Source organism: Sorex fumeus, unplaced genomic scaffold (genome assembly GCF_029834395.1).
Source record: "Sorex fumeus unplaced genomic scaffold, SorFum_2.1 ptg000002l, whole genome shotgun sequence".
Lineage (NCBI taxonomy): Eukaryota > Metazoa > Chordata > Mammalia > Eulipotyphla > Soricidae > Sorex > Sorex fumeus.
Window position 1 is genome coordinate 4,999,955 of NW_026606059.1, and position 15,903 is coordinate 5,015,857.

At 41.9% G+C, this 15,903-nt stretch overlaps 1 protein-coding gene across 1 annotated transcript in view; it reads left to right on the forward strand.

Annotated features, from left to right (window-relative positions):
- Positions 1-15,903, forward strand: part of RP1 (RP1 axonemal microtubule associated) — a 224,265-nt gene that overhangs the window by 163,479 nt on the left and 44,883 nt on the right. Inside the window, exon 25 of the mRNA XM_056112482.1 lies at positions 14,646-14,865. Within this exon, the coding sequence (XP_055968457.1) occupies positions 14,646-14,865 (220 nt within the window). The remainder of the gene's footprint in view (positions 1-14,645; positions 14,866-15,903) is intronic.

Below are 15,903 nucleotides of genomic sequence, written 5' to 3' on the forward strand. Positions count from 1 at the left end.
TTTGGACAAACTTGCAGGAGTAACCAACAACAACAACAACAAAAAAACCACATCAGCCTAGGATGACGGATCAACCAACATAACTCCAAGGTTAAAAAGCGCCCAAACAACATGTCCTTGAAATAATTCAGAATAACTGTACAGTCCCTTGGAAGTAATTCAGACTCTAGGACTGTGTAGCGTAGGGCTCGCTGGTGGTTACTCTCTCCAGTGGGAATCAGCTGCATGATTTGGGTGATCATTAGAACATATAAAACCTGGTACTTCCAGAGTTCATGAGTCAATTCTGTAGCAAATAGACCCTGTAACAAGACCCTGCTGGCACGAGGCAGAGACTGGGATTCAGTTCCCTGTGTTGTCTCCTGAAGCAAGGCCCTTCTGGCTGTTGTGTTCTCAATACTCTCTCAGGTGTGCTGATACTTAACATGCTTTCAAGGGGCAGAATTTTAACTTTGTTAAGCTGACATTTGATGCTGCTCAAGTTGTGTCTGCTGCTTTGTTTCCTTGGAAGGCTTCGCCGTTGATTACAAACCGATGGTGCCCCTGGGCCCATTGAAAACAGTGGAAATTCTGCCTAAAAAGAATCTGAGCATCTGGTCCAGGCTTTTATTTTGTACTTCAGGTAGTTTTACAGCCAGGGAGAGCTCCCTCCTCCTTTGATTCCACCACCACAGAATTCAATCTTTCCTGACTGAGTTGTTTTTATAATTCAGATTAATAGAATATTTTCAAAATATTGTATGGCATACATGTTAAATGACCCCAAGACTTTGAAAAACTTTTTATTTAGATCTCAAGTCTAAATTGTCCAAAAGTACTCTTTTGGAAGCATAAGATGCATTAATTATTTTTGTTGTGTTGATGGTTTTATGAGTGCATACATATATTAAAATATCAAATTTGTATATTAAATATGTGAAGTTTTACTGTATCAGTTATAGCTCAAAACTTTAAATAATCAGGGGCTGGAGCAATAGCACAGCAGGTAGGGCGTTTGCCTTGCACGCGGCCAACCCAGGTTCGATTCCCAGCATCCCATGTGGTAAATCAAATAGATAACTTATAAGCCACTATGTAATATTTGCTCCATCAAAGAGAAGTATTCATTTTTAATATACTATCTTATGTATATATTCAATATCCATCTACTGTACTCAAGAAAATGAGCTTGATAACAATACCCCTAATGAAAGATATGAATATTGAGGCATATTACAAAAGAAGTCTGAGATTTTCTTCAAGGTCTAAAGAATCCATTTGTAGAACTGAAGGATCCATTTGTAGAACTCTTAATGACAGATAGAAGATGGGGTTGATAGCATTGGAAGCTAGTTTTCAGTCATTTAAGTCTTGGAACATTTTCACAGCTAAAAAATGTATGTGTGTGTGTGTGTGTATGAGAGAGAGACAGAAAGAGATAGAGAATGAAGATTAATAGTTCAAAGATTTTAAAATTTAAAAAACAGAAGTCTTCATTGAAATTCTATTTGTCAATGTTATTTTCAGAAAAAGAGTTCATATTTGGCTCAGTTATATCTAATTTTAGTAATGGGAATTAGCTTATGTCTAGACATGCAAATTTTGCCTTTGATTCTAGTGGTAATATTACTTCGCAAATTTCAATACAACATGAATATGAACCTGATGTGTAGCGATATATCCCAATTTGACCATAACACAGTCTGAGTGTTATAGATTTCCTGTCTTGTCAGCTTTGTGATGGCTGTTAAGTCTAACTCTGTCTGTCACAGGTGTAAATATGAAACCATGGGGGATTTAGCTTATAAGAAAAGGTATATTCTTAAAAATAAAATCTCCACTTTCTACTTAGAAACAGTTCCAATGAGAGACGGGGTTAGCGTTTAATAAAGACTCTGAGGCTGCTGCGAGATTTACTTTATGAACGAAATTTTCGAAAGATTTGCTCTAAACTGCAAAAGGAGCAAATTAAGATCACATAAAAAAGAGCAGAGGAATCATTCAAAAAGGATGTCCATAAAGAGAAATCCTTGCACAACTGGAAACACGTGGGAAAGGTAATGGTTATTAAAAGTAAGGGAGAAAGAAGAGTTTGAGGATTAGAGTTCTTGATTGGGTCAAATGAACAATACGCGCAAAGCCCACGAAAAATAGAACAACTTCTGTAGCATGACTAGACTTCAAGAAGGTTCGCCCAAGGAATTGAGGATATATTTAGATAAAGGATACAGCATGGAGTGTCAAATTCTGTACATATTCAGATTCCTCCAACCTTCCATTTCATTTGAACGCCCTAATGAAGGACACAATCTTTTATGATCCAGAATGACACTTGAGGTTTTCCATTTTTTTGGGTTTTACTTTATTTAAACTCCACGTTTTGCAAAATTGTTTATAACACAGTTGTTACAGGCATTCAATGTTCTGACACCAACTGTACCACTCTATCCTCTACCATGTTCCCATGTTACCAACCCCCCACCCCACACCTACTTCTTCACAACCATGCTGTTGTTCGTCGATTGACTCAAGCAGGCCACAGTAACATCTCCTTCATCCTGGCCCTGAGATTTTTTTAAAAAGTGCCGCATTCGAGGCTCTATCAGGGTCAGGAGAATGAGACCCATCATTGTTACTGGTATTTGGCATATTGGGTACGACACGGGGAGTTTGCCAGACTCTGCCGTGTGGGCAGGTTACATTCGGTAGCCTGCCAGGTTGTCCAAAGTAGAAATGAGATAATTAGATGTCCGCTTCCGGGAGCTGGGTTTTATAGTCTCTGGGTCTTGGCCGTTGATGGGATTACACGGCACCAGGGGGCCAGTTGGTGGGTTTGACCCCTGCCTACTGGAATTTGGAGGATCTGGGTGGAGGATGCTCAGCCCCGATCCGAGCAGGCTTGGAGATCTCAGTCCTGAGACCCGCATGCCTTTGTTCCTCTGCCGGTACCTTCATGTGTGTGGAGAGTGGCCTCAGCATGGTGGTGGCTGGTTCTGGAGGTCTTTGGCTGCCGGAGCCCTGGTTGGGGTGGGGAGGGAAACTCAACCCGCTCCCCTCCAAGGGGGAGCAAGCACAAAATCATTTATTTTATATTGCTTGTTACAATTAAATGGCTAATAGAATTATCAAAACTTACTCAGTAAAATAAAATTTATGAAACTTGTTACATCTCAACCTGAGGTCGTTACACAGCGTTGTGTTGTGAGGGTTTGATAAGTTGTTTGTTGTTTGTTGCTAATGGAACCCTCTGTGTTATTGTTTTTGTTTGTTGAGCTTAGTTGGCTTCTATATTCCTTTCACATCTTTTTTGATGTACAACTCCTGGGTGTTAGTATTGTAGAATATGTAGTTGTCACCCTAGGGTCTGTAGAACTGAGTTTACATGACAATGGGTGTGGGATGTGGGTGTGGCTACCTGGATTTCTGGAAGTACAGAGGAGTGGGAGGAGATTGTCCGGACTCAGGAGATAACACCATAATTCTCAGCCTGAAAACCGATGTACCTGGAATGTTCATCACTTTGGCATTTTGTAGAGATTGGTTGAGAAGCTGTGGGGTTGGACCACTGGCATGGTGGCATCTGTGGGGAGCGGATGCTGTTGTGTGAGACTTTTTTAAAAATATTTATTTATTTTTTAATAGTGAGGCACCATGAGGTACAGTTGTAGACTTACACATTTTTGTGCTTGGGTTTCGATTATACAATGATCAAACACCCATCCCTCCACCAGTGCGCATTTCCCACCGCCACGGATCCCAGCATCCCCTCCCCCCCCCCCAGCCCCCATCCCACCCTGCCTCTGTGGCAGGGCATTTCCCTCTCTCTCCTTTTGAGTGCCATGGTCAGCAAAAGAGGCATTGAGTGGCAATCATGCTTGGTCGACAGTCTACCCTCAGCATGCTCTCCCATCATGGGCGGATCCTCCCAACACCCTTTATTTGGTGTTCCCTTCTCTTTCTGAGCTCCCCCTTCCCCTAACATGTGTGGTTGTCCTCCGGGTCATTGAGTAAAATTCCTGGTACTAATCTCTGCCAGACTTGGGTGTTAGTTTCCTATTTTGTTACTTTATGTTCCCCAGATGAATGCAATCTTTCTATGTCTATCCCTTTCTTTCTGAGTCATTTCGCTTAACATGATACTTTCCATGTAGTACCACTTGTATGTAAACTTCATGACTTCGTCTTTTCTAACAGCTACATAGTACTCCATTGTGTAGTGTGAGACTTTGGGGGAACTCTGCTTGCTCCCTTTCCAAGGGCACACCAGAACTTTCAGCCACGAGGCTGGTGTACCCATACATTTTAGCAGGCTGGCTTGTATCTCGTCAGAGAATTAGTCGTGAAACTGAAGAGCTGGGCTGATGGATGAATCTAAATCATGACAGATGTGTGGGATGTCAACACTTGGGTATTTTAAATGAACTTTTTGCTTTCACTTTTACCCTCTTAGAATCTCCTTTTGCAGAGTAAATCTTCTAAATGCATAAACCAGATCTTGTTCTCTGCAGTTATAACCCTCCATGTGATGGAGCCCGAGGGATAGTATTTTCCACTCTATCTCCTTGACCTTCTCCCATTTTTTCCTCCTCTACCAGGATAGTCTGGAGAACTTCTGCTTCCAGTTTAAACACACCAAACTCATTCTCACTTTAGGGTCTTCAAATGATGATGCTAGCTGTCACTCGGTTTTCTCCCATAAAGTCTATCCAGCTGAATATGCTTTGGTTATTTGGATCTCAGTCTGAAGGTTACTGTCTTAGAGAATTCTTGACTTGGACATTCAATCTAGATGTCACCCACTTGGTCTTGGTACAATACATCCTTGAAGTGCATGTCACAGTCATTGGCATCTTTCTCATTTGGGTCAGTTGTGCCGCCTTTCGCATTATTGTCATTCTTGTCCAGTTGGCAATGTACATGACAAAGGTAAGTCCCCAGTTTATAAACTAGTGTCTTTTAGAGTCTAGTAGACCCTCAAGAAAGGGGGTGAAGATGGATTAAGTGAGTGGAAGAATGATTAAGAGCTGGGTGACATCAAAGATAAAAGAGATGTAGCCACATTAGGATTAATATATTGGGCATGTTTTTGGAAGAGGTTCGGTCAATGTGGAACTTTGCTTAGATTCAGGAGAACAGACTGATGAGGAACGTTTGCGTTGTCAGGATCTGGAGGACAGCCGGAATTGAAAGGAACATGCAGGGCAGTGAATAGTCTTGGATGAAACTAAACAGTTGCGTTTTGCTAATGGCAGAAACATTTGAAAACTACACAAAATGTTTGGTGACTCTGTGGAAAAGAAATGTATTGTGGAATAATTATGCAAAAATAAAACTATGTTTAATAGCGATAGCACAGCGGGTAGGGCGTCTGCCTTGCACGCAGCCAACATGGCCGACCCGAGTTCGATTCCTCCGCCCCTCTCGGAGAGCCCGGCAAGCTACCGAGAGTATTCGATATGCCAGACACAGTAACAACAAAGTCTCCAATGGAGACGTTACTGGGCCCGCTCGAGCAAATCGATGATCAACGGGAGGGCCTTTGCTTTACTTAATATAGAAGGAATGATTGCAGTTAATATTCCAAACAATTTACACAGCATTAATTTTGTTGTTGCTGTTAATTGACTCCAGAATACCTTATTATTTCATCTGTTAATTTTACTGATATTGGCACAGATACGAAGCAAAGGATTTATCTCTAAAAATAATATGCACTCTTTGCTTTAATTTCACAGACTTGGGCTGTACTGTTATAAAGTTCTGCTTATATAGGAAGCACATAATTAACATAAAATCATTTTATTTTCACGAAAAATATGGAAATAATTTCAGAATTGAGATATACTGATACTCCTCACAGAATTTGTTTCTCCTGCTGTAAAAGTTTACCAACTTAAAGGCTCATAAACAGTTTTTCTATAAAATAGGAAAAACTAAAGCATATAAAGTCAAAAGTGCTTGTCATTTTAAACATTTAAAATATGTTAATAACACGATGTTAATAACAATAGCTTAAATCACTTTCTCATGCCAGGGTCATCTTAAGCTGCCCTGCTGAAAATAAATTTGATTGACAGTTTTGAGCCAAATGTGCACTAGAGGGCTGAATCCTTAATCTACATGCTTCCCATGCAACCTCGGACCAGCGACTTCAGCTCAATTTCCTCAACTGTGAAATGGATTCAATAAACAGTGTCTTTTGCAAAATTGCAAATTGTAGTTGAAATGAGTCTTTTACTAATCATGGCCTGTTCTGACAGGACATTTCCTGTCCTCTCACTTCTGTTTACCCCCAAGAAATACTATTTCATATTAAAAAAATCCATGCAATTTATTTCAGTTGAAACTTTTTGTTCTGAGGGAAATCAAGCTCAAAACAAACTCATGAAGATTCAGTGAATGAAAAAAATATGTTGACCCCGAACACGGAGACTGAGAGCAAGCCTCCCCAAGCAGAAGGACGGCTGAGTCAAACTGAGGCCATTTAGCATTCCTTGAGGAGAGGTGGTGGGAATTGGAGCATGGGGTGTAGCTCTGTGTGAGTTCTCTTAAGTCAAGGTATGCACACTCTGGAAAAACAAAACAAAACAAAACAAAAACAGCTACCCATCCCTTCCTTGTAGGATGGTTTTAAGAGTTAATTACCGTTTGCTCTGCTTTCTCTTCAAACAAGGGGACCTTGGTTGCAGGATGTTAGGACATGTCAACTTGCAGGCACCATGGAGGAAAACCATGGGACAGAAAGGAAGAAAGTGGCAGTGTGGGGGCACATTCTGGGGGCTGGAGATGGGAAGCCCTCCAGCGGGAGTGGAGAGGACCCCATGCCACCAGTGCTTCTGGCAACCAATATCACAGAGCAGAGAGAGGGACAGTTCTCCAGGGGGAACACTGCTCCTGTCTGTGCAGGACACTTCTTAGGACACTGGTTATCCTTGCAAAAAGAAAAGAAGTCCTGGTCTCCAGGAAGCCACAGAACCGTCTCCATAAGGAGAAAATACACCCAGTCGGAGCAGGATGGAGATGGAGTAAAATTGGAAATGACTTAAAAACAACGAAAGGAGCAGCAGAGTTAAAATGTCTACTTAATCACGCCAGTGAGACATTATACAGCCAAACATTGGATCAGTGTGTGGGATGAGAGAGAATGGGAGGTGAAGGAGGAGGGAGAGAGAGAGAAAGGAGAGGAGCGAGAGAGAAAAGAGGAGGAAAAAAGGAGCTGAGAAGGCAAGGGAGAGACTCAAGAACAAAACGATAGCATGATGTTTCAGAATGAGATTTTAAAGAAAATGCATGAAAGGTGACAGAGTATGACAGAATACAGGCTTTAAATTTCTTTTTATAAATGAAGAAACTTTTTATAAATGAAGGGGCCTATCAAATTCAATACAGACCAGTTAAAAGAGACCTGAGTCCCGAACCAGCCTGTCTGCTTCTTTTGTCACTGACCCTGCAGGTGTCTGGCCAAAAGAGATGCTTCCTAACAATATAAATAACTTCACACCCAGTGAGTATTTCCACTAATTTCGATCGATTTTTATATTGTCTGAAAACTTCTGCTAAGCCTGGCTTCAGTTCCATATACTAGGACTGTGCAGTGAAAACCAGTTTGGTCATTTCCAAATTCTGCTTTCTCATACATAGACAGGAGGGCACAAATATTCATCTTTTTTTTTTATTAGTGAAACACCATGAGGTACAGTTGTAGACTTACAAGTTGTTGTGCTTGGGTTTCAGTTATGCAATGACCGAGTACCCATCCCACCACCGGTGCCCATTCTCCACCCCCACCAATCCCAGTATCCCTCCCACACCCCCAACCCCCATCCCACCCTGCATCTGTGTCAGGGCACTCCCTTTTGTTCTATCTCGCCTTTTGGGTGCTGTGGTCTGCAGAAGAGACATTGGGTGGCAATCATGTTCAGTCTATGGTCTACTTTCATCGTGCATCTCCCATCCTGGGCAGATCGTCCCAGCACCCTTTATTTGGTGCTCCCTTTTCTATCTGAGCTGCCTTTACCCCTGGAGTGTGCGGCTGGCCTCTAAGCCATGGAGTGAACAACCTGGTATTTATCACAGCTGTTCTCGGGTGTTAGTCTCTTATTTTGTTACCTTATGTTACCCAGATGAATGCAAACAAAGATTCATCTTTTAATTTGGTTGTGAGCATGATCCTGTCAGTGTCAAAGGCCTCAAGAGTTGACGATGTCTTAAATACTAAGAAAAAGAGGGAACGCAACCCATTGGGGTAGAATAGAAAAATCAGTCTCGTGCTAATTCTGACTTCGAAATGACGCACGTTCTTGTCTTTGATCACTAACTGTCCTGATAGCTGCACTTTGTATTACCTAGAGCTTACCCTGTGTGCATACTTGCTGCTTGTGCCCGTGAGAGGACCCAGGCTACCTGCTGCGAAATTTATTCCGCATCTTCAAGCAGGAATACCCAGGATTGTTCTGGACTATGCTTTTGCTGTCTTTCACTCATGCTAGCTTCAAAAACGCCAAGGGTGATGGTGAAGGACAAAGGGGGGGGAAGTTTCAGGGGGATTGTGTCGGCTGAGCAGGAATAACCCCTTTTAGAGTAGCAATAATAATCATAAGAGTTAATTGAAACACTTTGAGGCTATGAGCTGTCATGAATTAGTAATGATATTCAAAAGAGAAAAGTGAACGTATAATGCATAAAATGTAGTGGTAATACAGAGTATATATATATATATATATATATATATATATAAATAGTATATGTTTAGTTATTTATTGATTTTAATAACAATGGAGAGTCAATAAATGGGATTCTATAAAGCCCTGTGCCATTAAATTTTTTAATAAATTCATCCCCCTAAAATGATATAAACAATCTGAAAAATGCAGTAGAAAAAATTACCAAGGGAGAAGTATATTTGACTAGAAAAAGGTTATCTTCAATGTGTTTGCCAAAATTTTGGACAATTTTGATGTCATTTAGGATGGCATACATTTATTACCTGGGACATAAAAGCAAGGAACTAGGAAAAAATCATCAATATTTAATTTAAATAATGACCAAATTTCATCATTCCTACGTTTTGAATTGTTTATATATTCTGTAGATGCAAATGTATTTAAATTCAAATAACATATTTATTTTTATAAGTATCTTGACTATATGAATAGTTTTTAAATTTTAATTATGTATTTGTTCATCAGTGCAAAATATTTATGCTTGTCTGTATGGGGAGGAAATGAATAAAATGCAGAGAATCACGAGGAATTGTACTTCAGGGAATAGGAGGTGCTACACCCAAATGAGGAAGGGGTCCCACATAACTGGGCCCCCGAAGCATTTCCAACAGTCAACAGAAGCAGGGAGGTCTAGCAGTTTGATTCAAAATGGTGAATTAGCCAAATGCCTGCGAGAAGCGCGAACTAATGCAGACAAAATCTCTCATCTCCCAGGAGATGGAACTCTAGATGACCTCGCTAATTAGAACAAAATGCTGGAAAGAACACGCTTAACATTTCTTTTTCTATTTTTTTTTTTACTTTTGGCCCCTACCTGGCAGTGCTCAGAGCTTACTCCTGACTCTACACTCATGGATCATTCCTGTCAGGGCTCAGGGAGCTGTAAGAGATACTGGGATCGAACCCAAGTTGACCATGTGCAAGACGAGTGCTCTACCTGCTGTTTCATTGTTCCAGCCCCTTAGACTATTTTTATTTAAAATATATATATATCCGCAGGAAGTTGCAAAAATGATACAGAGGCATAACAAGTACTTGTCACCCAGTTTTATCCATTGTTTTCTTTATCTTACATAGTTCAGTTCATATGAATCATGACTTGACTTTGGGGCCATCAGTGTGTGTATTTATGTGTCATTTCTTTTTAGACTTTCAGATTCATATCACTCCACCACAATGAAAATGCAGAGGTGTTTGTCCTGCCACCCCCAGTTATTTTTTATTCCTTGTTCCTGTCGCGTTGGAGGCATGGTTCCTTCCCACTAATTCATTCCGCAACCATGTACTTATCTCTTCATCTCAAAAGTGGATCTAATTAACCCATGACACTATTTTATTTCAGGTATGATATTTAATAATTGTCCAGTCAAAATGATCAACACAATAATTCTACTTGACGGATCATCTTATAGAGTTAAATTATTTTCTTGCGATATGAAAATTGTATCATCTTTCATGATGATAATATTGGAGGACATAAATATATCTCCTCTCACAGACACCACAAATCTTCAGCTGCCTAATAAGGAAATGGTCTAAAATTGAAGACAAGGAGAAGGGCCAGAGCTACTCTCTTGCAGGCCGGGCATTAGTCTTTCATCTGATGACCAGGCACTACATATGTTTTTCCGAGCATCACCAGAAGTGACCCCTGAACTCAGAGACAGAAGCAAGCATTGAGGAATGCTATAGATCTCCTTAAAGATTTCAAATTTACAATTGAATATTATTAACCATAAGTCACATACTGTACATCACATCCCCATGACTTTAGATCCTGTTCATCTATTTCTACTCTGGCAATCAGCATTCTGTTTTCTGTAGGTATGAATTTAGGTTTTATTTTTTCTTTTTGGGTCACACCCACCGATGCACAGGGGTTCCACCTGACTCTGCACTCAGGAGTTACTCCTGGTGGTGCTCAAGGGACCATATGGGATGCTGGAAATCGAACCCGGGTCGGCTGTGTCCAAGACAAATGCCCTACCTACTGTGCTATTTCTCCAGCCTCATGAATTTAGTTTTTTAAAAACTTGGTTATATGCTACATATTAGAACGGTCATAGTCATGTGATCATCTTTCTCTGTCAGACTCATTGCATTCAACATATTGTACTCCAAGTCCATAAATTGTATTACAAAGGGCAGGTTTTTTTATGTTGCTAAAAAATATACCGCTGTGTACGTATAAGCATATATCCATCCACAACTTCATGCATTCATAACTTCTTTATATATCATCCACTCATGGGCCTTAGCATGTTTTCATATAGTTTTCATATAGCGTTTGCCTTGCATGCGGTCGATCTGGCCGAGTTGGGCTCTATTCCTCCGCCTCTCTCGGAGAGCCTGGCAAGCTACCAAGAGTATCCCGCCTGCATGGCAAAGCCTGGCAAGCTACCCATGACATATCCGATATGCCAAACACAGTAACAACAAGTCTCATAGTGGAGAGGTTACTGGGCCCGCTTGAGCAAATCGATGAACAATGGGAGGACAGTGCTACCTCACTGTGGAAACCACTCACCACTCAAGTGTACCGGGACTCTGTCCAGTAGGATTTGTGTCGGACAGAGGAGGAAGGATTCAACAGCTCAGCTCCACACTGCTGAGTTCTCTTTGTAGGACCCACCAAACCCAAGAACATTTTGACATTACATAGATAGAAAATTTACTACCAATGAGCATCCCCCAATTCTATGAACAAAGCCGCTATTTTCACAGAAAGAAGTAGTAGGTGACCTTCATAAGCTCTGACACAGCATCTTCCTGTGGTGATGCTGTATCAATCAAGCTGTGGGGAGAAGACCAGATATTCTCATGATGATATATTATCTAGGCATGTTAATCACTTAATCACTTTTTTTTTCATTTTTCATTTCATCATCCTGTTATTCGTCGATTGCCTCGAGCAGTAACATCTCTTTCATCCGAACCCTGAGATTACATTCAAGGCTCTTTAGGAGAATGAGACCCATCATTGTTACTGGTATTTGGCATATTGGGTACGCCACAGGGAGTTTGCCAGACTCTGCCGTGTGGGCAGGCTACATTCAGTAGCCTACCAGTTTGTCAAAGTAGGAATGAGATGATAAGATGTCATAAAAGATGTTCTGATAAGATGTCACGCGGCCGCAAATGCGGCCGCGCGGTTCCAGGAACTGGATTTTATAGTCTCTGGGTCTTGGCCGTTGATGGGATTACACAGCGCCAGGGGGCCAGGTGGTGGGTGTGACCCCCGCCTACTGGAATTTGGAGGATCTGGGTGGAGGATGCTTGACTCCAATCCGAGTAGGCTGGGAGATCTCGGCCCCGGAACCCGCGTGGATTTGTCCCTCTGCCAGTACCTTCAGGTGTGTGGAGAGTGGTCTCAGCATGGTGGTGGCTGGTCCTGGAGGTCTTCGGCTGCCGAGAGCCCTGGTTGGGGCGGGGAGGAAAGCTCAACCCGATCCCCTCCAACGGGCCCTGGCGAGGAACAACTTAATCACTTAACTTCCCATTAATCGTCGATTTGCTCGAGCGGGCGCCAGTAATGTCTCCATCTGTCCCTGTCGTGTGCTAGTGTAGCCCAATGGCGTCTGTTTGCTCTAGGAACATGAAGAGCCTCAAACCGATCGTTCATGATCTTGATGAAGAAGTCTGACTGGGCTGCCACGCGGTCTTTTGACATCCCATGGAATCCAGTCGGTAACAGCTCTAGTCCAGCGGTCGTCTTTAAATCTCATTACGTGACCAGCCCATCTGAATTTTGACACCTTGGCAAACAAGACAGCGTCCCTGATTCTTGATCGTCAACGGATGTCGGAACTCCGGATTTTTTCTGTCATTTGAGTGAATCGTGATATTCCAAGCGTAGCTCTTTCGATTCCTCTTTGAGAGACCCGAATAGCGTTCTCATCCTCCTTTCGTAGGGCCCAGGTCTCTGAGGCATATGTTAATGCAGGAAGAACAGTGGAATCAAAGAGATATGTTAACATATCTAGGCATGTTAACATAGGAAAATCAGCCTCATTTGAGCAAGGGGACTTACTCAAAATTGCACCAGTCCCGAAGAGCAAACAAATTCTCTTGTTGGTAACTGAGGTAAAGCCAAAATACCCAGTCAGAGAGGGGTTGGATGTGCATTTGGCTCTGAGGTGAAGGAAGAGTCTTTACTCCAAAGGACCTGGGTTGTGGCCTGCGTTGCCCCCACCCCTGCCAGCAGCTAGCCTGGAGGCAGAGTCCTGCAGAGCAGGGAGCAGCCTGACCAGCCTGCACTCTAGTGGGGAGGCCCTATGCGGAGAGAGCGATGAGCTGAAGCATGAAATTGGCGACCAGAAATTGGCTTTGTTTTAATTTGTTAGATTTGTGTTCATTTATTATGGCAGCAGTGGAAAAGTAATGTAGCATATAATTGCTATTTAAAAAACAGAACCACAGTCAGACATTTTCCAAATAAAAAGTCTTACTCTTGGGGCCAGAGAGATAGCACAGCAGGCAAGGCATTTGTCTCTTGCATGGCCGGCCCATGTTCCATCCCCGGCTCCCCCGTGTGGTCCTCTGCCACCTGCCAGGAGAGATCCCCGAATGCTGCGCCAGGAGTAAGTCCTTCTTGCTCTCTCTCTCCCTCTCCCTCGCCCCCACTCCCTCTATGTGTATTTCTGAATATAGTGAATGAGACTTTAGAATATTTACTTTGTCAGGTAAGCAGGTGTTTAGTGAGGTGCAAAGGAGTATAAGGCAGAATTAGTTGTTAATCATATTGCTGATACTTCAGCAAAAATGTGTCTAATGCAAATCCCTCCCTCCCTCCCTCCCTCCCTCCCTCCCTCCCTCCCTTCCTTCCTTCCTTCCTTCCTTCCTTCCTTCCTTCCTTCCTTCCTTCCTTCCTTCTCTCCCTCCCCCCTCCATCCCTCCCTCCGTCCCTCCCTCCCCCCTCCATTCCTCCCTCCTTCCCTCCCATCCTCCCATTCTCCCTCCTTCCCTCCTTCCTTCCTTCCTTCCTTCCTTCCTTCCTTCCTTCCTTCCTTCCTTCCTTCCTTCCTTTCTCCCTTCCTCTCCTTCTTTAATTTTTGTGTCACACCCGACAGTGCTCAGAGCTTATTCCTTATTCTGTGCTCAGAGATATTCCTGGCACTACTTGGAGGACTGTGCTATCGCTCCATCAGGTTGGAGCGATAGCACAGTGGGTAGGGCGTTCGCCTTACAAGCGGCCAACATGGCCGACCCGAGTTCGATTCCTCCGCCCCTCTCGGAGAGCCCGGCAAGCTACCAAGAGTATCTCGCCCGCACGGCAGAGCCTGGCAAGCTACCCGTGATGTATTCGATATGCCAGACACAGTAACAACAAAGTCTCCAATGGAGACGTTACTGGGCCCGCTCGAGCAAATCGACGATCAACGGGAGGGCCTTTACCTTTACCTTTACTTGGAGGACCATGCGTGATAGTGAGAATGGAACCAAGTGGAAGGCGAAAACATTAAGCCCTGTATTATCCCTGAGGCTCTGTCACTCTATTTCAAGCTACCTGGTTAGTCCTAGCTTAAATTCATAAGTGTGTATGACTTCTTGCCATCAGGTTTCAATTTATAAAAGTTTAATTATATAGACACCAGAAAATCTGACTTATAATTACTCAGGTCTAACTATTGGATATTTAGCATATTTTGGTACTTAAAATAAAACATTATCTTGCGATATAATAAAAGAGTTGTTGAAAAAGGATATAATGAGAGTTAGTTGGATTTATTTCTATTGGTTTGTCTATTCTCAACTGTTTCCTGCTTCACCATATGTAGAAGTATCTCAGGTATTATGAGTTATGAGAGTTTGTGGTATTATGAGAAATTAGGAGTGAGCTAGAGAAAAGGTATATATTAAATTAAAAATAAAATAATAATTGTAATTTGAAAAAATTAAATCAGAGATTTATGATCGATTTTCCCCTTCTCTTTTCCATTACAGATTAATCTTAAAGATGTTGGTGAAATCTATAAAATACGAATTGGACATGACAATAGTGGGCAGGATCCCAGGTGGTATCTGGAAGAAATTCGACTAGAAAATATAGACACAAATGAGCTGTTTTATTTCCCTGTTAATTCCTGGATAGCTGAAAATGAAAATGATGGTGATCTATGGAAAGAAATGCCCATTGTGAGAACTCACAAGGCACCGTTGCCAGGTATGATTTCATTAGTGATTTCTGTAGAGAATTTAAAATGACTGAGAGAGACTTAAACATGAAAGCTTAGCAACTTTTCCCACAGTGATTCAATAAATAAATATAAAAAAATAAATAAAAAAATTAAGGTGGAGTTCATGCCCAATTCATTCAGCTAATCAATGGCTGAATAAATAGCAGTACTCCTAAAAAAAAAAGACTGAGAGTGTCTTGAGAGATAGCTCCAGGGCTGCAGTGCTCGTGTTGCTAGCATGAATTCAGTCCTTGATCTGCATGACCTCTTCCCTTAGCATCCAATGAGGTGGTTCTGGTGGGCCCCAGTCCCACTGGGTCTAAGGAGCACTGTATCAGCAGGCCTGAGCACTGAACCATCTGGCTGATTGTCTGAGTATCACTGAGCATCACCCCTGGGCTCCCCTAGCACTGCTGGGAGGAGCTTCCCAAATTTAAATTAGTTGAAATGATTTAGATTCAAGGTCTACAGAACTGCAAAGAACCATCAGCCATGTGTCTAATGCTTACCAGGCCATATATTCTTTCAAAAACTGCTCAATTTTGCCAGTACAGTGAGTAGCTTCTACGGATCATAAACAAACTAATGGCATGGCGGTATTTCAATACAAATTCATTAATTAGACTCTGATATCAAAATTTCATATGAATTGCATTTTCCCCAAGACATAGTTTTGTTTTAACCTTTTAGAGAAAGAAAATATTCTTAGCTCTTAAATAGTTCAAAAACAATTACTGCAGAGGTGGTTGACTCTTGAGAGTGGAAGTGGATATGCAAGGGTACATACTTCTACATGCATGTTCTGCTATGTGGTGTGCCTTTGCTCTGGGCATGCTATGTTGTCAGTGCCAACAAACATGGATTTAACAACACTTGAATTTCATGAGTCGTCTTGTCATGTTTATTAAGAACGAACTCACACATTACCTTAAAATTTTCTTCCTCCATTTCTCTTTCTATCTCTGTTAAATAACCAACCTATTTTTTCTCACTGCTGTAGGGAAAATACTTTCCAAAAAAGTACC